At 31.1% G+C, this 22,120-nt stretch overlaps 2 protein-coding genes across 4 annotated transcripts; one reads left to right on the top strand and one right to left on the bottom strand.

Moving 5' to 3' along the window:
* Window positions 1–474: 474 nt before the first annotated feature.
* Window positions 475–21,638, bottom strand: LOC112802189 (cytochrome P450 CYP736A12). Its single transcript, XM_025845289.3, has 3 exons — window positions 21,239–21,638; window positions 20,065–20,436; window positions 475–1,510 (listed from the first exon to the last, which is right to left on the bottom strand). Exons 1-3 carry the CDS (start codon window positions 21,557–21,559, stop codon window positions 671–673), a joined length of 1,533 nt encoding a protein of 510 aa, XP_025701074.1. The 5' UTR covers window positions 21,560–21,638; the 3' UTR covers window positions 475–670.
* Window positions 2,113–6,441, top strand: LOC112802190 (nicotinate phosphoribosyltransferase 1). Of its 3 annotated transcripts, XM_025845291.3 has the most exons (10): window positions 2,113–2,422; window positions 2,545–2,621; window positions 2,854–2,969; window positions 3,073–3,142; window positions 3,241–4,126; window positions 4,245–4,277; window positions 5,153–5,254; window positions 5,592–5,708; window positions 5,897–5,955; window positions 6,123–6,441. In XM_025845291.3, the coding sequence occupies exons 6-10, from the start codon at window positions 4,254–4,256 to the stop codon at window positions 6,151–6,153; spliced, it is 333 nt and encodes a 110-aa protein (XP_025701076.1). In that variant the 5' UTR covers window positions 2,113–2,422; window positions 2,545–2,621; window positions 2,854–2,969; window positions 3,073–3,142; window positions 3,241–4,126; window positions 4,245–4,253; the 3' UTR covers window positions 6,154–6,441. The 3 variants fall into 3 exon arrangements, with proteins under 3 accessions (XP_025701076.1, XP_025701075.1, XP_025701077.1); XM_025845290.3 differs by having other exon boundaries at window positions 3,241–4,277; XM_025845292.3 differs by having other exon boundaries at window positions 2,138–2,422; window positions 2,840–2,969; window positions 3,241–4,277.
* Window positions 21,639–22,120: the final 482 nt, after the last annotated feature.

The raw sequence follows: 22,120 nt of genomic DNA, 5'->3' as shown, positions 1-22,120 counted from the left end.
GGGATGGATGAGAGGGTGAGTGATAGTTGGAAAAAAAAGTAGAGGTGTTGGAATGGAATGAGGTTGTGATATAGAAAAAAGTGAAGGCGTTGGAATGGATTAGGAAGTGTGCCAAACATGTACTGTTAGGATTAGAGGGTAAAATTGAAAACAAAAAAGTTGACTATTGGTTAATTGTAAAAGATTAAGAAAAAGTGAATAATTGAAACATATTTAAAATATTATAGATAAAATTAAAACAAATTAAAATTTAAAGATATTTTTAAATTTTTTTAAAAATTTTAAGATAAAAAATATATTTTACCTAAAAAAATACTAATCTGCTGACATTCTCATTCATATTTTGTTATTCAACCAATCTAACTTTATAAAACAATGTTCACGTTGAATATATTAGTGAATCAATACACTAGAAAACAGAGCACCTAGATAATAGTCACTGTAGCTTCCTAAAATATCTAGTTTACACTAATATACTGTTTAAGCAAAGGTAACTAATCAGGATTAATAATAACATAAATATTAATTCTTAGAGCTAGGACAGCAATAAAGCATCAACATCATTTTATTACACCAATCCATATTATAAAACAAAAATTTGAAGGAAAAAACTGAGAATAAACACAAATAATTCGCCAATTTAATTGTAGTTGGAACCCTTTAATCCTAATTAAGCTTCACTAAGTAAGCGATAAGTTGGCCTACCTAGTAAGTGCTTACTTCTTGGTATAGAGAGTCCAAATTTTTCAGTCATATCTAAATCCTTCGAAGCCATACCCAATGGAAGTTTCCAACTAAAACAATGTATTAATTGTGCTATAACAATCTTAATGGTAGTTAAACCCATATTCATCCCAGGACACCCTCTACGACCTGACCCAAACGGAATGAGTCTAAAATCATGCCCCTTAACATCTACATTATTGTTCTCAAACCTTTCTGGGAAAAATATGTCACTATTTTCCGACCAAACTCTTGGATCTCTCCCTATTGCCCATGCATTCACCATGATCCGTGTATTTTTTTCGATAAAATAACCATGTATAGTAACATCTTCTAATGACTCGTGTGGCACAAGAAATGGTCCAACAGGGTATAATCGCAATGTCTCCTTCACAACCATGTCAAGGTAAGGCAATTTTTCTAAATCTTTTTCTTCGACTTGTCTATTTATTCCCACAAAGACTTCGATTTCGTTTTGAAGTTTTTTCAATATTCTTGAATTTTTTAAGAGCTCTGACATACCCCATTCAATTGCAGTTTTAGAAGTGTCATATGCTCCAGCAATTAAGTCCAATACAATAGCCTTTATATTGGTTCTTCCAACTACGTATCTTTGTTCATGATCATTTGGGTCCATTGTTTGATTCATGTGGCTGAGTAATATATCTATGAAATCCTTGTTATGCTGTGGGGATTCATCTGATGAATGGTGATCGTGATCGTTGATGATATGCTCCAATGCTTCATCAATGGCTTTGCTTACTTTTTTTGTTGTTCTCTTTAGTCCCTGTTGGTTCACAATCATACAAGGTATGCATGTCATTTATTTAACTTTTGTTATGTAAATATTTTGTAGGTAAAGTATAATTACTGGACGGTGAAAGATTAATCATAAAACAATATATATAAACTAATAATATAGTGATATCAACTCTGTAGGAATAAGAATAACTAAGAAAATAAAAGAAGGTTTTGCAAACATAGGTAAATCATTTGTTCAGGAGATGCATTAAGAATTAGGTAAGATAATAGTTAATGATTATGGAAAGTCATACATCTTACTATTTACAAGTTACATTGAAAACTCTCACTACTAGAAAACTAGTTAATACAGACGGATATTTCAGACGGACTTTATCCCACGGAAATACAGACGGAATTTCAGAGGGATTTTTTGTCAGAAAATAAAAAAATAAATTAACATAAATTACAGACGGAAAAAAAATTCGTCGATAATTCTGTCGGAAAAATTAATTTTTTTCCGTGAGAAATAGTTACAGACGGAAAATCCGTCTGTAATTAAATAAACAAAAACACTACATTTTATTAAATTATTACAGACAGAAAATCTGTCTGTAATTTAAACTTTTCCGTCGGAAATATTAAAATAAAGAGATGGGTTACTTTCCTCCCAATCCTTCAGTTCACTTTTTTCCCGATATCCTTAAATTACTCCAATGCCTTCTCTCTCCATTGAAGATGTGACTTCCTCCGCCGCTGCCGCCGCCGCCGCCACCGCCGCTCGCGTCGCACAAGCTCCTTCTACCGCCGCTCTCAATGCGGTTGCTCCTTTCATCGTCACACGAGCTCTCTCGGGCGTGCTCTTGTCTTACGAGCTCCCTCCGCCGCCGCTCTCGCGCTGCTTCTTCTCTCCTCGCCGGAGGTTTGTCATCGTCTCTTCTCGTCGCTGTTAGTTCAGGTAGGCTTCCGCCTCCTCCTCATCCCTAGCCCTAACCCTTCCATTATGATTCTGTTCCAATTTCATGATCCCTAGCCCTAACCCTGTCCTTTCCCTATTTTGATTGAACTTCAAAATCAAAGAATACGATCGACGAGAGCTTTTATGTTTGCAAATCAGTTGTTGCTTGCTGCAGAGAACGGAATTTCTAAATTCTAAGGTATGAATTTTGTATATTCCTATAATTTGTGAAATCTGAAACATAATTTCTATGATTGTAGTATAGAATGAACTTTGTTTATGAACTATATATTTGAATTGCTGAGATATTTTATCTGGAGTTTGCATGTATATTCTTGTTATGACTTGATTTTGGCTCTTCCTTCTTGTCCTTGTCTGAATCTGTTGAATTACAGACAGATAACTCATTCTTTTTAGTATTTTTGAAACAGGGGAGATGACAGTAACACAACTCTAAAGACAACAACGCGATTAATTGATTCTGATCTTGCCGTTGCTCTTGTCTTTCAACAACAGCACTATCATCATGCCTTTGATTTAACCTCAAGTTACTCTCTTTCTCACTCTCTTATCTTTCACTCACTCACTCTCTTATTTATCAAATATACCTTATCTCTCACTCACTCACTCTCCTATTTATCAAATAATAGGGCTGGGAATGGGAAACTTGTAATTGTGGACTCCAATGATCAAACTAAGCTTAAACATGAGGATAAGAAGGTTTGTTTCATTGTTTGTGTGTTACTGCTTGTGCTTACTATTTCAATTTCTGTTTCATTAGTAGTACTGATTTTTACATTTTTATATAAACATTTTAGATTGAGACTGCTAGGAAGAGTCGATTGAGGAAGAAGGTAAATTAATTGCTCCCTCGGGAGCGAGCAAGGTCCTATGCAGCTTTGGAACATTAGCACAAAGAAAAAGATATTTGAGTTTAAGGGATGGGATTCACCGATCACCTGTTGTGTTTTCTCCCCTGATATAGCAATCATAGTAGAACCTTAGTGATCTCAAACACTTTGAGGCTATTGAGGTTTTAATACTTATAATTAACTCTACAAAGTGAATTAATTAAACTGAGGTATTTATCTAATGTTTTCTGTTTTAGAGTAAGCAGGGGAGGAAAAAAAAGTACTTATTTTAATACTCAGATTTTGTTCTGATTTCTTGTTGCATAGTTCTTATTTGCATTTACAAGGTTTTATGATACTTGCTAACAGGTCGCTGAAGCTGATATTGAGGAGTTTTAATGATTTCTTCTTTTATCAAAGAAAAAAAGTACTTTCTATATGTAAAATTTGCTGTTTTAGTATAGTTATATTTCATTTGCAAGTTTATAGATTTTAATGGGTCATTGTGTCCTGTGCGCAATAGTACACCATGCTTAATAAGTAATTTGAGAAATATAGGTACTATGAGAATTGATTCTGATTGAGTTATTTCAAATGTGTACTTTGTGAATGGATTTTGACCTCTTTTTTTATTTCGAGAGAGAGAGAGAGAAAGTTAACAATATATCTCGACATATTTCAACACTAATAATCACCCTCAAACATTACTTAGCATTTCTGATTCTTCCTGTCAATACTAGAATTGAGTTTCACTTTTGAGAACTCATTATAATTTGGCTTCTTCCTGAATGTGAATCAACATTGACAGTCTTGAATCGTGATCTTAGAATTTTCTCGGCTTTCAAATTTTCAGGTTAGCCCACTCAATGATATTGATAAATAGTAAATACATACCTATTGTTTATTAGATTTTAGAATGCTCTGATGTTGAGGTATATGCTATTCCTGAGGGGTCAGTTGTTTTTCCGAAGGTACCACTGATGAGAGTTGAAGGTCCTATTGCGGTCAGTAGTCGTTACCATTTGATAATCCCTTTTATTTTATAAAATTTCTAATTTATATTTCTTTACAAGATGATCTATTTTAAGATTTTACTTGATTGGTTTTCTGTCAAGTTGTTCAATTGCTGGAAACTCCTTTTGTGAATCTGATTAACTATGCATCATTAGTTACGACGAATGCTGCAAGGCATCGTTTTGTAGCTGGAAAATCAAAAACTCTACTTGAGTTTGGGCTGCGAAGGGCTCAGGTTACTAAGTGATTAAAATGAAAAATTGGTGCACTGATTTTGTAGACTTTCCAGTTTCCACACTCATCAAAAGAATCTTATTTTAGATGTAGGGGCCTGATAGTGGAATGGGAGCATCAAAATACTGCTATATTGGAAGATTTGATGCAACAAGGCATTATCTATGAAAACAACTTCAATTCCAGTGTGTTTGACACTTGAATAGGAAGGATCTTTTTAGTGTTTTGATACTAGAATTGCATTTACCACATGCCTGATATTTTTAGTTGGTATTATTTCTAATTATATATGACTCGAACTGAACTACTTTATTTCTTTCATAACACAAAATAAACAATTGCTGCTTATCTAAGATGGCAAGTTATGATTGTGTCAGTAAAACATGTAAATTATGCTTTAATATAACATGTTAATTATCCCTTTCTGAATTTCGTTTTAGTTCACTTATTTTCCCCCTTTTTACTTTGGCTTTTGTATAACTTGGCTTTTCATGTGGTGTGCTGATAGCAATGTTGCAACAGGAAGGTTATTTGGATTTTATGTTATCATTATTCTTATGCTTTTTTATAGCTTGATTCACTTTCTTTATGCTATGTTTGCTTAGTGCTTTGTTTTTCCTGTGATTTGCAGACCCTTGATGAGATTAAAGACAAATCACTTCGTAAAAAAGTTAGTAAAAGTATATTTAAAGATTTTGTTAGTTTGGTTCAAGCATGGCTAAGCAAACTTCAGGTACCATGCAAGTCTTTGCAAACTTAATTTTTCTATTTTCCGCAATTGTTTTTGCAGCACTGATAAGGCGAGTCATTTAGAGTTACTTGATTAATAAGCCGAGTTGAATATTTTCTAATTGTTGTGTTCTGAGTTATCTTTGCAGACCTGTATCTTTATTTGGTTAAGCATCACCATAACTATTGGTTATCCCTCTTAAATATCTCTATTTCTTCCCTTCTAAATACTTGTTCGGTTGTTCCAATTTATCAGTATTATAGCATTAATCTATATTCTAAAGTCGTGAGATCAAGAATATTTGTCAGTGTATAATGTGTGTTGTATTCCCACCCTGCAGCGCTCAAAATCATTGCGGGGTGTTTTTGCTGAGACCAACCAAAGTGAGCTGTCAGCATTCATATCATATGCATTGGCATTTCCTAATAACTTTCTTGCCCTTGTAAACACTTATGATGTAAGTATTTAATATTTTCTTAGTAAATCTCTGTTTCCTGCTAAGAGGAAATAGGAATGATAATCTCTCAACATTGCTTTGGCCAGCAATGTTCCATCCTTGTGTGCAAATCTCGCTGTTCTGAATTACTTCTGGTTTAGTTTAGCTTAGTTGTTTTTTCATATAATCACCTTTGCATTTCTTGGCAGGTCATACGAAGTGGAATCCCCAACTTCTGTGCAGTTGCATTAGCTCTCAATGAGTTAGGGTATGTCCGAAGTTGATTATTCCTCCCCTTCATTTTTATTGTCAATACTTGGTTAGAAGTTTTATATTGTGGTTTGTTAGTTTTTCCTGTTGATTTTGATTAATCGGGACACACAATTTTGTTATTCGTTTCTTATTTTCCTTCTATGAATTACTTCCTTCATGCAGATTGAACCAGAATCACAAACAAAACTTTTAGATGCTACACTGAACTTGGAAGGAGTATTGTTGGCTGAAGTTCCAGGAGCAGGAGGATTTGATACTCTTTGCTGTTACTTTGAGAGATTCAAGCAACAATGTGACAAAAATATGGAGCTCACTCAATGTTCTTGCCCTTCTGGTTAAAGAAGATCCTTGTGGCGTTTCTTTAGAAAGTGCTGACCGTAGAACAAATGAAATCACTTCAGCTGTATCTTCAATTCATATTGAATAATTTATTGTAAATATTGTTTATTTTTAATACGATGAATTTGTTTATTTTTTGAAATATTATAAATATTCGAATATAAATTAGATAAAAATTTGTATTAAATTTATATTTATTTTGTATGAAAACAAGTTTATTTTGTAATTAGAAAAAGTAAAAAAATTCTATTTTATCTTACAGATGGATTTTCTGTCTGTAATCATGATTTTCCAAAGTTTAAATTACAGATGGAAAATCTGTCGGAAAATCCGTCTGTAATTACAGACGAAAAATCCGTCTGTAATTACAGACGGAAAATCCGTCGGAAAGTTCGTCGCCTTCAAAAAATGGATGCAAAATTTACAGAGGGAAAATCCGTCGGTAATTGGTAAAAATCCGTCTGTAATTTTTCGACGGAAAAAAATCCGTCGGTAAATAATTTCCGACGGGACTTTTACAGAGGGACAAAATCCGTCGGTAATTTCGTCGGTAACGAAAAATCCGTCTGTAATAAAGACTAAATCCGTCTGTAAATCTGTCTATATTAATCAATTTTCTAGTTGTGTCTCGTTAATCAAGTCGAATCAAATAGATATCACTTTCTTAGTATTCATTTTAAGACTTATTTTATATTTATTTTATTTTATTTGGTTTTATTGTTTTAGGCCCAATTATAATTTGACCCATTTTTATTTTAATAAATTTATGAGTTGGGATTTTAAACTTAAGAGGTATAAAAACTTCTAAAACCTGGTAGTCACTTTTTTTTCCCTTTAATTTTGATAAATGAAAATTTTTTATTATTATTTTTTTTTTTTGAGAAACGTAGGTGTAAACATGAGAGGTAGGGTGATTTTCTTAACTATCGCATCAGAAAATCAAATTGAGGTAAATGAGTCTCTTTTTATGATTTTTTTATCTTATTTTAAGTTTTTTTCATATCATTTTGTATCATATTTCAGGTATTAGACTATGTTTATTTTTCTTGTGTTCTTATTATAATCTTGCATCCCTGTTTTGTGTTTTTAAGAAAAAAAACTCACGATCGTATTCGTTTCTTGTTCGTAGTGTCCTGGTTTTTAATTACGTCGTCAGTCTTGTGTCCTTGGTAGGGTAGAGATTGGTCCGGGTATACCTGCGGGTAGGGTAGTGTACGGGTTTAGGGTGTATTCTACCCTACCCTACCCGCACCCCATAACACATATTTTATAAAAATTAGGTATATAGTGAAGGTGGTAAGAATTGAACCCACAACCCCCTCATGTAATAACTTACAATAAGTGAGCGGCCACTAAATTAGTTAGTTAATTTATTAATTTAGAGCAGTAGTTTTTAATTTTTTATTTTATTAATATGTATAAAATTTGGAATGATTGAATTTTATATTTGCTTTGAAAAAATTTGATATTTCTGTGGGTAGGATAAGGTAGGGTTTAGAACATTAAAAGGCCGATAGGGTTAGGGTTGAGAGATTCTCAACCGACGGGTAGGGTAGGGTAGAGTTTTAATGAAATTTTTAATCTGCGGGTAGGGTTAGGGTAGAGTCCAAACCCTACCATATCTTATCCATTGTTAGCCCTAATCTACACTAACAAAAAAATCTTGTTTGTAAAAAAAAATCTTGTTAGTTACAGCAAAAAAATTCTTGTTAAAAAAAGAAAATAAAAAGAAAAAGGTCCGGTGCAAAATAAAATATTTATATTCATATATTTTAATATTATTAGTCCATTTCTTTTATTGTATTTTTGTTAGTTTAGTCCTTTCTTTATTGTGTCATATTTTACTATTTTCTTATTATTTCAATTACCCTTTGACTTAATTCTCCTCTTAGTGATTGAGTTTTTCTCCTTTTTATTTGGTTTCTAAAGTACAACAACCAAAGAGATTCTAAGAGTAGTAAAGACAAGAGTGGTGAGTTTAATACAAGGTAAAAGCCAATTTTGAAAGTGAACACGAGTGTCCATCCTTAAGTGAAACACGTGAAAGAGTGATTGTGAGGTCCTTTCTATAATTTTTTTTGCAAGTTCATTGCTATGACAAGCCACTTAGAAAAAACTCTAATTGACATGGGAATAATGCAAAAGATCATTCAACACTTAACTAATCGCTTGAATGAATTAAAAAAAATAGAGGTGGGAGGAACTTTTCAGAATCAGCGTTAGAATCATATACCTTCTGATGACGACTCTGATAGGGCTACAACACCTCGACACAGAAGTCAAGATAGTAATATCAATGCCATCAAGATGCAAATACCACCATTCAAAAAGAGAAACGATCCTGACGTTTATTTGGAATAAAAACATAAGGTGGAAAGAATTTTTGCTTGTCATAATTATTTTGAGGCAAAAAAGTTCGTTTGGTAGCAATTGTGTTCTCTGACTATGCCTTACTTTAGTGGGATGAACTAGTGAAGACAAGACGGCAGAATAATGATAGAGACTTGGGATCTTATGAAGTGCCTCATGAAGAAGAGATTTGTGCCTTCGTACTACTATAAGAAAGTGCATCAGAAGTTAAATCGGTTGACTCAAGACTCTAAGTCCGTTGAAGACTACCATAAGAAAATGGAGATGCTCATGATCATTGCCAACATAGAAGAGGATATTGAGGTTACTATGACACAATTTATAGGTGGTTTAAATAGAGCAATTACTGAGTGGATGAGTTACATCATTATGTGAAGATAGAGGATTTAGTCAGTATGACAATGAAGGTGGAAAGGCAACAACAAAGAAGAGCACCAAGGAGATTGTCTCATGCTAATATAAATAAAGTAAGAGTCTCGTAGAGCTGACACAATAAAGACTAAGGATGATGAATCCAAGGAGTTGTTTGATGATACAAAGAATAAAGGTAATTCTAGCTTTTCTTCTACTACTTCTAGGCATAAAGATATTAAATGCTTCAAGTATCATGATATGGGTCATTATGCTAGTGATTACCCAAATAGGATGATGATGGTTATTAGAGGAATGATATTGTGTCTGATTCTGATCATGGTGATGATTCTAAACATAATAGTATGCCACTAATAAAGGATTGTTCTGATGGTGATGTTGAGTATGCAGTCCATGGTGAATCTCTTGTTGTTAGACGTGCTTTGAATTTGTAGGTGAAAGAAGATAGCCTAGAGCAATACCAAAATCTTTTTCACACTATGTAACACCCTACCACACAAAACTTTACACCTAGGATGTAAAACAGAGGTGGCGAGACGCTACGACCTCTAAAAATAAAATATAAATACGTATAATAGTCAAAAGAATGTAGTAAACTAGGAGTTTTGAAGAATAGGTAAAACAAAATCGCAAAATTAAAAGCGCAACGCTCAGGATGTAAGGTTACTTGCTTACAGAGAAAGCTAAGGTTCATAAACAATATATATATATATATATATATATATATATATAAAAGCAAGAGTAGAAGGTCAAGAGTACAAAATAACAAGTTCCTAACTCAGCCTGCGAAGCTAAGGCTAGCTAGAGAATATTTACATACATATATACATAACCCAAAGCCCAAAATACATATATAAAAACCCTAGTTCTCCATACACCTCTAAGAGGTACAAAAGTAAAACAAGTTATCAGGAGAGTTCTATACATGTGATCATATATATACTAAACACCAAAATAAAGTCCCAAAAAATCCATACGCGTGACCCCCCGTTTTCAGAAAAAAATGTACGCCCACGCGTACGCGTGACCCCTGTTTTCAGCAAATGGGATTTTAGTGTTTTAAACATGATTTTAAACCTTTAAACCTTTATTTCCACACTTTTGACCCTAGATCTTAGTAATAGGTTTAGTAATGAGATGAAGCTAGGGGAAAGGAGGTATCTCGAGGATGAAGTAAGGTTGGAAAAATGATAAATTAGGTATGAGAAGATAGGTGGCATAAATATATGTATATATACTTCTTAAATTATAAAACTAATTAAAGAAATGAATAAATATTTCATTTGAGCACTCTTTCTTGAAAGTGCGACCCCAGGAGATGGTGGAAGGTGGGGATCCCTTTTCTTGTTCCTCCTAGTATTGTAAAATCGCTCTCAGCGAGATCATGGGAGGTTAGGATCCCCTCATTTGTTCCTCCTGGGCATATGAGAACGTACCTCCTGGGTAGACGCAAGGGTTGTGGTTTCGCCCGACTTGCTCCAGGTTGGTTAGTATAGAGGCTCCCCCGGTAGATGCAAGGGTGTTGTTCACCCCACTTGCACCGGGATATGATGAACTATGTTTGAAAGTGCAAATGTATGATATATATATATATATATATATATATATATATATAAGTAATGTTACGACTATAATGAATGATTATGAAATGATTGTGAATGTATATGAAAGAAATGAGGCTTATGCACTAATGTTATCTGAGATATGAGTGTCCCTAGGTAAAGTACCGTGGCTTGCTCCCACGTATTCTAGGTTGAGACTCGATACTCTGTTAACCCTACGACATAAAGGTGACTGGGCACGTATAAATTTCCGGGAAGGATACTCCCATTAAGCAATTTTATATATGAGAAAAAGCTATGCATAGACTCTTGGGGATGTGCATCGGGGGACAGTCCAGGGTTTAGCAGCCAAACTTATCAGGTTGGCTTTATAACCGACAGATGAGACTCATCAGCCATAGGACAGCCATACATCATATGCATATTGTTTGAATTGTATGCTTGTACATTAATTGGGAATGCCTAAATGATTTTAATATACTAATTGTTATACTTGCTATCTGTATTACTTGTATTCTACCTATATTTGTCATTGTCTGCTTGTTTGTCTATGTAAATTCACCAGAGTTGGAGGAAAGGAGGAAAGGCAGAGAAGTTAGGGTTTCGGTTAGGCTTAAGACTTGGTTAACTTAGGAATCCTTAGAAAACCACCTTGACTTATGGTTTCTACTTTAGATCTTTAAGCTTTAAATTCTGAGTGTCGGTATTCTAGGATTGCCTCTGGTTTTTTCGTGACCTTATATCTTACGTACGTGGTACATTTACCATGCTGAGAACCCCCGGTTCTCATTCCATATGAATATTCTGTGTTTTCAGATGCAGATCAAGAGGCACCTCGCTAGGTGTTTGGAGCTCTACAGCGAAGTGGATCTTTTGGGACTTTATTTTGGTGTATAGTATATATATGATCACATGTATAGAACTCTCTTGATAACTTGTTTTACTTTTGTGCCTCTTGGAGGTGTATGGAGAACTAGGGTTTTTATATATGTATTTTTGCCTTTGGGTTATGTATATATGTATGTAAATATTCTCCGGCTAGCCTTAGTTTCGCAGGCTGGGTTAGGAGCTTATTATTTTATAATCTTGACCCTCTACTCTTGCTTTTATATACATATGTTTATGAACCTTAGCTTTCTTCGTACGCGTAACCTTACATCCTGAGCGTTGTTCTTTTAATTTTGCGATTTTGTTTTACCTATTCTTCAAGACTCCTATTATACTACATTCTTTTTACTATTATACGTATTTATATTTTATTTTTAAAGGTCGTAGTATCTCGCCACCTCTGTTTTACATCATAGATGTAAAGTTCTGTGCGGTAGGGTGTTACACACTAGATGCTTGGTGGGTGAAAAAGTGTGTAATCTTATTATTGATGGTGGAAGTTAGACTAATGTACTTAGTACACTGATATGATGGACAAATTAGGTTTGACATGTGTTGGATATCCTAAACTATATACGTTGCAGTGGTTGAATGGCAACGGTTAGATCAAGGTTGACAAGCAGGTAACAATTGCATTTTCTGTTGAAAAGTATGTTGATGAGGCATTGTGTGATGTGGTGCCAATGCAAGCTTGTCATTTATTATTGGGGAGACCTTGGCAGTTCAACCGTCAAGCATTTTATGATGGTTATACGAATTGGCTCTCCTTTGATTTTAGTGGTCGTAAGATCACTCTTGCTTCATTATCATCTAAGGAGATTTACCTTGACCAGTTGAAGGTTCAACAGGATACTAAGAGAAAAATGGGATGTGAGGTCGAAAAAATATGAGTGAAAAGAAGCTACGAGAGAAAAGAATATAGCAAAAGGCCCTAAGGTGAGTGAAAAGAAAGAAAAGAGTACATGTCATGAGAATAGTGCAAATACAGAGAAAAATGAGAGAGTTGAGAGAAAATTGTATTTCTTTGCAAAAGAAAGAGATTTAAAGATTGCTTTAATAGGCAGAGAGCTATGATTATGGTTCGGTTTATAGATACTTTATTATTTGACACGGAACTTGATCCAAATTTTTCAAATAGATTTGTCTCTTTGTTACAGGAATTTGCAGGTGTCTTTCCTACTAACGTGCCAAGTGGTTTTCCTCCATTATGAGGGACTAAGCACCAAATTGATTTTATTCCTGGTGCTAGCTTTCCTAATAGACCAACCTATATGAGTAACTCTGAGGAGACAAAAAAAAAAACTTCAAAGACAAGTAGAGGAATTACTAGCCAAAGGTCACATCAAAAAAAGTATGAGTCCATGTGTTGTACTAGTTTTGTTAGTTCCAAAGAAGGATGGTACTTGACGGATGTGTGTGGATTGTAGTGCAGTAAATAAGATTACGGCAAAGTATCGTTATCCTATCCCTAGGTTAGATAACATGGTTGATGAATGGTATATGCATATTCACTAAGTGTGTGTGGTCGAGAAAATTATAGAATATTCCCAAAATTTTTAAGATGGGAATATCATATTCCCATGTTTAGTTCAAGGTTTGAAAAATTATTCTTAGGTAAGTTTTATTCTAAGAAATTAAAATACTATCATTTTAATTTCCACCTTTCCTTAAGGTATATTTAATTCCAATGGAAATGGAATCTGTATAACAAAAGAAAAAAGACCAAACTACCCTCATCTAAATAACAAACCCTCTTTTCTGGATCTCTCCATTCTCATTTTACCACAAATCAAAATCCTAATAGAGCTTTTTCCCCCCAAAACATGGAAGCTCCACCGGCATCGACGCCACCTTGCCGTCGCTTTTAAGTCTGCACAACCACCACGCACATCATTCTAGAAGGAAGATTCACCTCGGTTCACCGCCACTGTATTTTCACCGACATCACCCCAACTCTATTCGAATCCTTCGCGTCGTGTGGTCGCGTCTGGCCTCTTTCGTCCATCTGAGCTCGACTGCTCGTGCGTCTCTCACCTCCGCGTCTACTCAAGCTGTGCTTCCTACTCATGTCGTCACCACACCTCCCTCTCACCACGCCTTCCTCACTCTCTCCCTCCTTGCGTTTCAGCAATAACCAATAGAGAGAGTTTAATTTGTCTTCTACAATCTTGTTCATCTTTTTCAAGCACAAGATCTTCTTCTTCGGCTAAGGATTGGGTTAAGGATATTGAATATTTATGTATCTATGATTGCTTGTCATCTTAGAAATTTAGGTATTCATCTATGTTTCTCTTTTAATATTTTTTTAAACTATTAGTGCTGCAATTGGCTTTTTTATATTGTTTATTTTTTAATTTTATTTTTTGTTTGTTATTTATTTATTATTTGGCTGAACTCTATTTGTGCTGTGAGTTAGTTGGTGAATGTTGAAAATAGTGACTGATTTTTATAAAGTTACTTGCAAATATATGTTGATGATTTTTATTGACAGCAATGAAATATATGACGTATGATGTAGTTTATGGTAGTATTTGATTTATTCATTAATATGTTAGTGAAATTTGATTTGTTTATGACATATTTGACTGTTTACTTCGTGTAATGTTGTCAAACTTGCTATTTCTAAGTTTACTGAAAGAAGTTCTATCATAAAAGATGTTGTACTTGACTATATTTGTACATAATGAATTGAGATGAAGATTTGTTACGAGAGAATGTGTATTATGTATTGATTATAGTTGCCATATTCAGTACTAGAAAAGTTTGTTGTTAGTTGAAAACTTGAAATATGTTGTTAACTGTTTTCTTAACCGGAACACTATACCACAACAATGATCGAAAGTTTTTGCAATTTTTTCTTTTCAAAGTGATATTGATTTTTATGGAGTTTTATTCTATTGAAACATGGGGTCTTCTGTATGTTAGTGTGGTATTTGTTTATTTGTGTATTTAGACCTTGGATTTATTTGCAGTAGTAGTCATCAATCCTGTATTGTTCATGTTTGGCTTAGTAGTAACAAATTTCTTTTTTAATTGGTTGATGAAGCAAATGCAGCATAAGTGTGTCAATTTGGATGTTTCAATTTCAATTGTATGCACTTTCAATTATTTCAGGCCTCGTTTTATAATATTGGAAAGAGAAGAAAGCAAAGCCGAGGGTGTTGGGGAGGCATAGAGCAAATAATGAACCTTGTCCTCTGATTCCTAATCTCATTGTGCCTCCCCTCATATCTTAAGATATGGCCATTTGGGTACTATTCAATCGGTGCGCTTTCGCTGCATCTTGATTGAAGTTTTGATCTTTCTTCAATTGGATCTCCCTTTGGATCTTTGATGATTGAGATTTTTTTAATTTTATTTTTCTATGGGTTTTTCCAAGAGAGTGCTTAGTTTATGCCTTTGATTTCCACTGCCTGATGAAGGATCCGATGTTCCTTTATTGAATCCGACACAATATTTTATATTTGCGTCGCAAGACAGTTTCTCAGTTTTGTTATAATTAAAGGTATTTTTTTAATGTTTATTTTTGCTGCCTGTCTCATACATGCAATTCTCAAAATGCTCTAAACCTAGAAATTTCAAATAATGACATGCATCTTCTAGTGCCATTTATACTACAGACCTAGAAGCAGCTGAATTATCGTTAATATTTTTTGCTTTTCTTGACTTGTTGTCTTCTTTTGTAAATAATTTGTATTGAATTATATTCTTATGTATGCTGTAGAGTGTAGTTATTAGTGGTACATCTACTTAAACGAAAAAATTTTGTGATGGTTGTAGATCCTATTGATGAGATAGTATATCAAAATATACTTAGAATAGATAGAGAAATCAACTTGCACAAAAAATGTGGAACTAATAGAGAAGAAGATAGTTTGATAATTGTGATCATTTTTTTGTGTGTGAGACTATCTATCCTAATGATTTTATTTTGTTGATGTGTTTGTGTTCTTGTACAAGAGTTGTGCATGTATACTTATTAGTGATAGTAATTTTTTACTTTTATAATTTCTTTGTAACTTTGATTTGGATAATAATAAAATTTTTTAATACATATGATTAGAATTTGTTGAAATTTATCTTACATAAGTTCAACTATAGATTATAAAACCGAATTATGAATTATGAAATTTTTAAAAATTTAGATAAGTATTTTTTGCTAATTTTAATTGTGATAACGTTAATTTGAATTAAAGATATTTAATATTAGGGATATTTTAATAAATTTAAAAGAACTAAAATCAATAATAATTTTAATTAAATAAATTTGTTATTAAAGATATTTTAATAAATTTATTATTAGAGTATTTTTATAAATTCAAAATGTAAAAAAGTAATAATATTTGATTAGATTTATATTTAATTTTTTAAGAAAACTAGAGTCAATAATAATTTTGGTGAAAAATATTTGATATTAAAGGTATTTTGAAAATAAAAATATTTTTTGTCCAAAAATAATAATATTAACCTTTTAATTAAAAATATATTCATATGTAGATTTTTTTATGTGTTTATTAAGTATAATAATTAATTTTTTAATTTGAATGATCGAGAGTAATTTTGACATATTATATAATTAGATAAATATTTTGTGCTAATTTTAATTATGATAATGTTAATTTGAATTAAAGATATTTGATATTAGAAATATTTTAGTGAATTTTAAAAAAAAAATAGACTCAATAATAATTTTAATTAAATATATTTGTTATTATAGGGATAGTATAGTAAATTTATTATTAGAGGTATTTTTTGTAAATGTAAATCAATTAGTTTTATATTTAATTTTTTAAAAACATTAAAAAATTTTGATATTGGAAATATTTTTGGAAATAAAAATAAATATTTTTATCTAAAAATAATTATATTAAATTTATCTTGAAATACTTTTATAAGTAAATTTTTTTCATGTATTTATTAAGTTTAGTCATTAACCTTTTAATTTAAATGAATAAGGATAATTTTAATATATTACATAATATGATCTAACCAACAAAACAAAAAATTACTCATTTCCAAGAATATTACACAATTTCAAAGTATTAGATTTTGTAAACTAATTAAACATAGAAATGCTATATGCCAAGTAATCTCATTCTTTGATATTGTATTTCTAGAAATGATATTTTTGGAATGAAAACTAATATCTGAACCAAATTCACCCTAAAAGTGATTTAAAAAGTAGGTATCATTAAATTAGAATAAAATTCAAAGATAAATGGAAGACTACATTTAAAACCAAACATGAGTTATGTGAGTGGGTTTGGGTTAATTAATGCACCTAGTTCTTTTATGCGTCTAATGAACCATGTTTTGTAAGAATTTTTGAATAAATTTGTTATTGTTTATTTCAATGATATTCTCATTTATAGTACTTGTTTGGATAACCACTTGTCATATGTTTCAGCTGTTTTAAAAGTGCTCCGAAAAAAAAATTATATGCCAATCTTAAAATTGCACATTTTGTATTGATAGAGTTGTATTTCTTAATTTTGTTGTGAGTGTGAATGTAGTTGAAGTTAATAAAGAAAAGGTGAAGGCTATTTGTGAATGGCCAACACCTAAAAATATTTTTATGGTAAAATATTTTCATAGTTTAGTTAGGTTTTACAAGAAATTTGTGAAAAAACTTCCTATTATTGATGTGCCTCTCACAGAGGTTATAAAAAAAGATGTTAAATTTAAATGGGAAAAGAAAAAAGAAATTACATTTCATACCTAAAAAATTATTTGTGTCCTGTCTCTATTATTGTTTTACCTAATTTTGATAGAACCTTCGAGATTGAATGTGATGATTCTGAGATTGGTATAGGTGCTATTTTTATGCAAAAAAAACGAGTCATTGCTTTTTTTTTATGAAAACTTGAATTTAGCTCAGCGCAAATATTTAACTTATGACAGAATTATATGCTTTGGTTCGAGTTTTGGAAGTTCGGTAATACTATCTCTTACCTAAAAGTTTGTGATTCACAAGAATCATGAATCTTTAAAGTATCTAAAAGAACAAGGTAAATTTGATAAATATATATATATATATATATATATATATATATATATATATATATATATATATATATATATATATAATAAATAGGTGGAATTCGTTGAGTCATTTTCATATATGATTGCCTTTAAACAAGGTAAAGAGAATGTAGTTATTGATTCTTTATCTAGGAGGTATGTTTTGATTACTACACTTACTTCTAAGTTGTTAGGATTTGAGTTTTTAAAGGAGTTTTATACAACTGATTCTGACTTTTTTGTTATTTATGCCTCTTGTAAACATGGTACATTTAACAAATTTTATAAATATGATGATTTTCTGTTTCGTGGTAATAGAATTTGTGTGCCTGCTTGTTCTATTAGAGACTTACTTATTCTAGAATCACATAATGGGATTTGATGGGTTATTTTAGTGTACAAAGACATTGAATGTGTTATCTGGATATTTTTACTGGCCACACATGCGTAGAGATGTTAAAAAATTTTGTGCTAAGTGTATTGCATGTAAACAGGTTAAATCTAAGTCTTTATCACATGATTTGTATATTCCCATACCTATTCCTATGCATCCATGGATTGATATTTCTAGGAATTTTGTTCTTAATTTGCTTCGAACTAGGAAAAGTAGAGATAGCATTTTTGTTGTGGTAGACAGGTTAGTAAAATGACTCATTTTATTGCAAGCCATAAAACTGATGATATAACAAACATTGCTGATATGTTCTTTAGAGAGGTTGTGCTCTTACATGGTGTTCCCCAAATTATTATTTCTGATCGCGACGTAAAATTTTTGAGTCATTTTTAAAAAGTATTATGGGATAAATTGGACACAAAATTATTATACTCTACTACTTGTTATTCTCAGACTGATAGTCAAACTGAAGTAGTAAATCGAATATTGAGGATCTTATTACGTGCTGTTGTTGGTAAGAATTTAAAAACTTGAGAAGATTGTTTACCTTTTATTGAGTTTGCTTATAATAAAATAATTTATTTTTCTGCAGGTTTTTCTCCTTTTAAACTCGTGCATGGTTTTAATGCTTTAACTGTTTTGAACTTATTGCCTTTGTCTTTGAGTGATCTTATTAGTTTGGATGCAGAAGATAAAAGTGAAAAGGTTAAAACAATGCACTTAAAAGCACGTGAGTTGATTGAAAAGAAAATTAGATTGACAACTCAAAGGGTGAATAAAGGTCGAAGACAACTTATCTTTGAATCTGGTGATTAGGTATGGGTTCATTTGAGAAATGGGAGATTTTCTACTCAAAGAAAATCTAACTAGACCCTAAGAGTGATGGTCTATTTAGGTGCTTGAAAGAATTAATAACAATGCTTATAAGATTGACCTTTCAGGTGAGTATAATGTGTCAGTTACTTTTAAGATTTCTGACCTTTTTTCCTTTTGATTTGGATCCAGATTCGAGGACGAATTTTTTTCAAGAGGGAGGAAATGATACGAATTCTGTGAGACAAACTGAGAACTGTCATATGCCAATTGATCCAATTACAAGAGCAATAACTAAGAGAATAAAAAAATGTTTTACAAACATAGCTAAATCATTTGCTAAAGAGATGTATTAAGAATTGGACAAGACAATGATTAACAATTATAGAAAGCCAAACGTCTTATTATTTACAAGTTGTATTGAAGATTCTCATTAATCAAGTTGAATCAAATAGGTATTATTTTTTTAATATTTATTTTAAGATTTATTTTATATTTATGTTATTTTATTTATTTTAAGTCTAATTATAATTTCACCCATTTTTATTTTAATAAACTTATGAATTGAAATTTTATACTTAAGAGATAAAAATTTTCTACAATTTGGTAGTCATTTTTTTCCTCTTAATTTTGATCAATAAAAATTTATGAGTTTTAAAAAAGTTTAAGTGTAAACGTGAGAGATAGACGTCCAAAATTAAATTGAGATAGAGGAATTTTTTTTTTAATTTTCCATCTTATCTGAGTTCCGTATCAAATAATCATAAAAAAAACTAATAATATACTATTTTTTAAATTTATTATTAAAGTATATTTTTTAAAATATTTAGTTATATATCATTATTTTTGTTAGTGGTAAATTTAAAATATCACTGTAACAAAAATAATAACGACATATAAATAAATAATTTGAAAAACAAAAGTGATCATGCAATTTGATAATAAATGCAGGTTTGGTATTTTAGCAAGGTTTTGGAAATCAAATGAGATAGAATCAGAGATACAATAGTTTAAAAATTCAATTAGAGTTAAATAAATATAATAAAATAATATATTTATATAAAATATATTTTTTAAAATTATTTTAAATCCATTAACCAAAAAAAATAAGTCAGTCCAACTGATTTACCTGTTTTTGAAATAGAAAACAACGTGGTACATAAATTAATTAAAATCAAGTTATTCTAAAGTAAAAAAATTGATAAATAATAAATAAAATAATTAAAATAATAAAATTCATATATAGTAACTTTTATAAATTTAATAATAATTAATTCTTTATTTTATTATTTTACCAATGTCCTCAAGATCTAAGTTCAGAAATTAAGAGGAGACAGGGGCATACCTGAAGATCAAATGAACCTAAGATAGGCACATAATCTGCAAGATTGAAGGCACCAATCAAGTACATAACCTCATGAATGAGGCCCTTGAGGTCAAACCTATTGTCCTTGCTACGACCCAATATCATGTTAAAAGTGACATTTTCAACAACCTCCCCAATCAACTGACTAAGATCCACAACCTCACGTGAATCCGAAGCCTTCTTAAGTGTATTCACCAACATTCCCAACTCCTTCTTCCTCAAAGGACCAAACATCTCAACTTTTGATGCACTTAGAAGTTGCAAGGTGCACAACTTCCTCACGTTCCGCCAATAACCACCGTACTCCGTAAACACCAACCCCTTTCGGCCATAAGAAAGAGTTTCTACTACCTGCCAAGTAAAGATTAATCTATGTATTTTAGTTAATTTTTGCCTTTTGGGACTCGTATCTCCCTTTTTTTATTTATTTAAATAATTTTTTATTTTATGTTTTAAATCATTGTAAAAAGAATTTATTTTCGTGTATTATCTCAAATTTTGTGGCGAGTCTAATTTCGGAAATTGTACTAGCAAAATTAAAGAAAAATCCAAATTTACTGGCACGAAAAGTCAGGAAAGCCTAACTTAAAGAAATTCAAATATAATATACAAAAATATAATTTCTTCTACAATAATTTAAAATAAAAATAAAAATTTTATTTGAATAAAAAGTCAGCTCATATCCTATTGAAATTTAAAAAAAATGATCAATAATATATACTACTCCCAAAATTTAAAAAAAAACATCTAATTTTGCAAGCATGAACAACAAAAAAAAAACGTAACTAACTTAACCAAATTGAGATATAATATACAAAAATATATTTTTATAATAATTTTAAAAAAATAATATATTAAAAGATTAATAAAAATTTATTATTTTTGAGCATTTTTTTAGTCATTAATATAGTTTTTTTAATTTAGTAATCTAACAACATATTTTAGTCCACACTTTTAAATATTAATTACTAAAAAACAATAAATTATAATGTTCTCCTAATACATTTCTAATTTAAAATAAAAAATAAAAAATTATTTTAATAAAAAAGCCAACTCATATCCCATTGAAATTCAAAAAATTTGATCAATAATATATACAATTCTTAATAATCTAACTATTTTTCTTTATAAACTTTTTATTTTTATAGCTGACCTGAAGCTTAGGCCGGTTTGCAAAAACCAAGTCGTGAGTTTTCAAAACGAGCTCAGCAACTTCTGGAGAAGAAACCACAACCACCGGGAGTTGTCCTAACTTTAGGGACATTATGGGTCCATATTTAGTGGCAAGAGCCGCAAGGGTGCGGTGTGGGAGTTTTCCTAAGATGTGAAGGTTACCAATAATTGGTAAAGGCTTTGGACCCGGTGGCAGTTTTTTAGTACTCCCATTTGCGTGATTCAACACAAACGGTGATAGAATGATGAATGTGAATATCACAAGGAGAATTGCTGCAGGGATAGCTAATACTTGTAGCATTTCTGGATCTTTGAGTTTTTTGTGTAACCTTTTTCTTTTCGGGGGTTGGAATCGGCAATTGGATCGGTGCTAATTAAATAGGGTGGAATGGTGGATATAGCTGGTAACGTGCGTAGAGGACCCAACTCTGCCTTATTTTGACCATTTTAATATTTTATGTTGTTTGACCCTCTTCCTTTAAATTATATTATTGTTAGTTGTACAATAAAATTAATTATTAAAATTAGTTATTAGTATAAAATATAAATATATATTTTTAATAAATTAAATAAGTCAATGAATTATATCTTAAATGACATAATCTTTCTATAGTCATATAAGAAATTGGGAATTTGAGTTTTCTTATTTTTGGTAAAAAAAAATTTAAATAATACATATATTTATATATAAATATATTAATAATTAATTTTAATATATAAATAATATTTTTTTTATAATTATATATAAGTAGGTCAGATGACGGTTCTCATAACAGAATTTTCTTATTCTTAGGTACGTATCTGAGCATTGTGGTAGTGTGCCGTTTTCTTTTACCTGAAATTTTTTATTTTAAGATTAGGT

The sequence above is a fragment of the Arachis hypogaea genome, chromosome 5 (genome assembly GCF_003086295.3).
Source record: "Arachis hypogaea cultivar Tifrunner chromosome 5, arahy.Tifrunner.gnm2.J5K5, whole genome shotgun sequence".
Lineage (NCBI taxonomy): Eukaryota > Viridiplantae > Streptophyta > Magnoliopsida > Fabales > Fabaceae > Arachis > Arachis hypogaea.
Note: the sequence above shows the minus strand (reverse complement) of the source record. Positions and strands in the feature narration are given on the sequence as shown.

Excerpts from the sequence above, each read along its gene's own strand:
- LOC112802189 (XM_025845289.3), bottom strand. The coding sequence starts at position 21,559 with ATGCTACAAGTATTAGCTATCCCTGCAGCAATTCTCCTTGTGATATTC. Across the intron at positions 20,437-21,238 it reads CAAACCGGCCTAAGCTTCAG|GTAGTAGAAACTCTTTCTTA; the intron begins GTCAGCTATAAA and ends TTTACTTGGCAG. Across the intron at positions 1,511-20,064 it reads TAGGTTCATTTGATCTTCAG|GGACTAAAGAGAACAACAAA; the intron begins GTATGCCCCTGT and ends GTGAACCAACAG.
- LOC112802190 (XM_025845291.3), top strand. The coding sequence starts at position 4,254 with ATGAGAGTTGAAGGTCCTATTGCG. Across the intron at positions 4,278-5,152 it reads GAGTTGAAGGTCCTATTGCG|ACCCTTGATGAGATTAAAGA; the intron begins GTCAGTAGTCGT and ends TGTGATTTGCAG. Across the intron at positions 5,255-5,591 it reads CATGGCTAAGCAAACTTCAG|CGCTCAAAATCATTGCGGGG; the intron begins GTACCATGCAAG and ends CCCACCCTGCAG.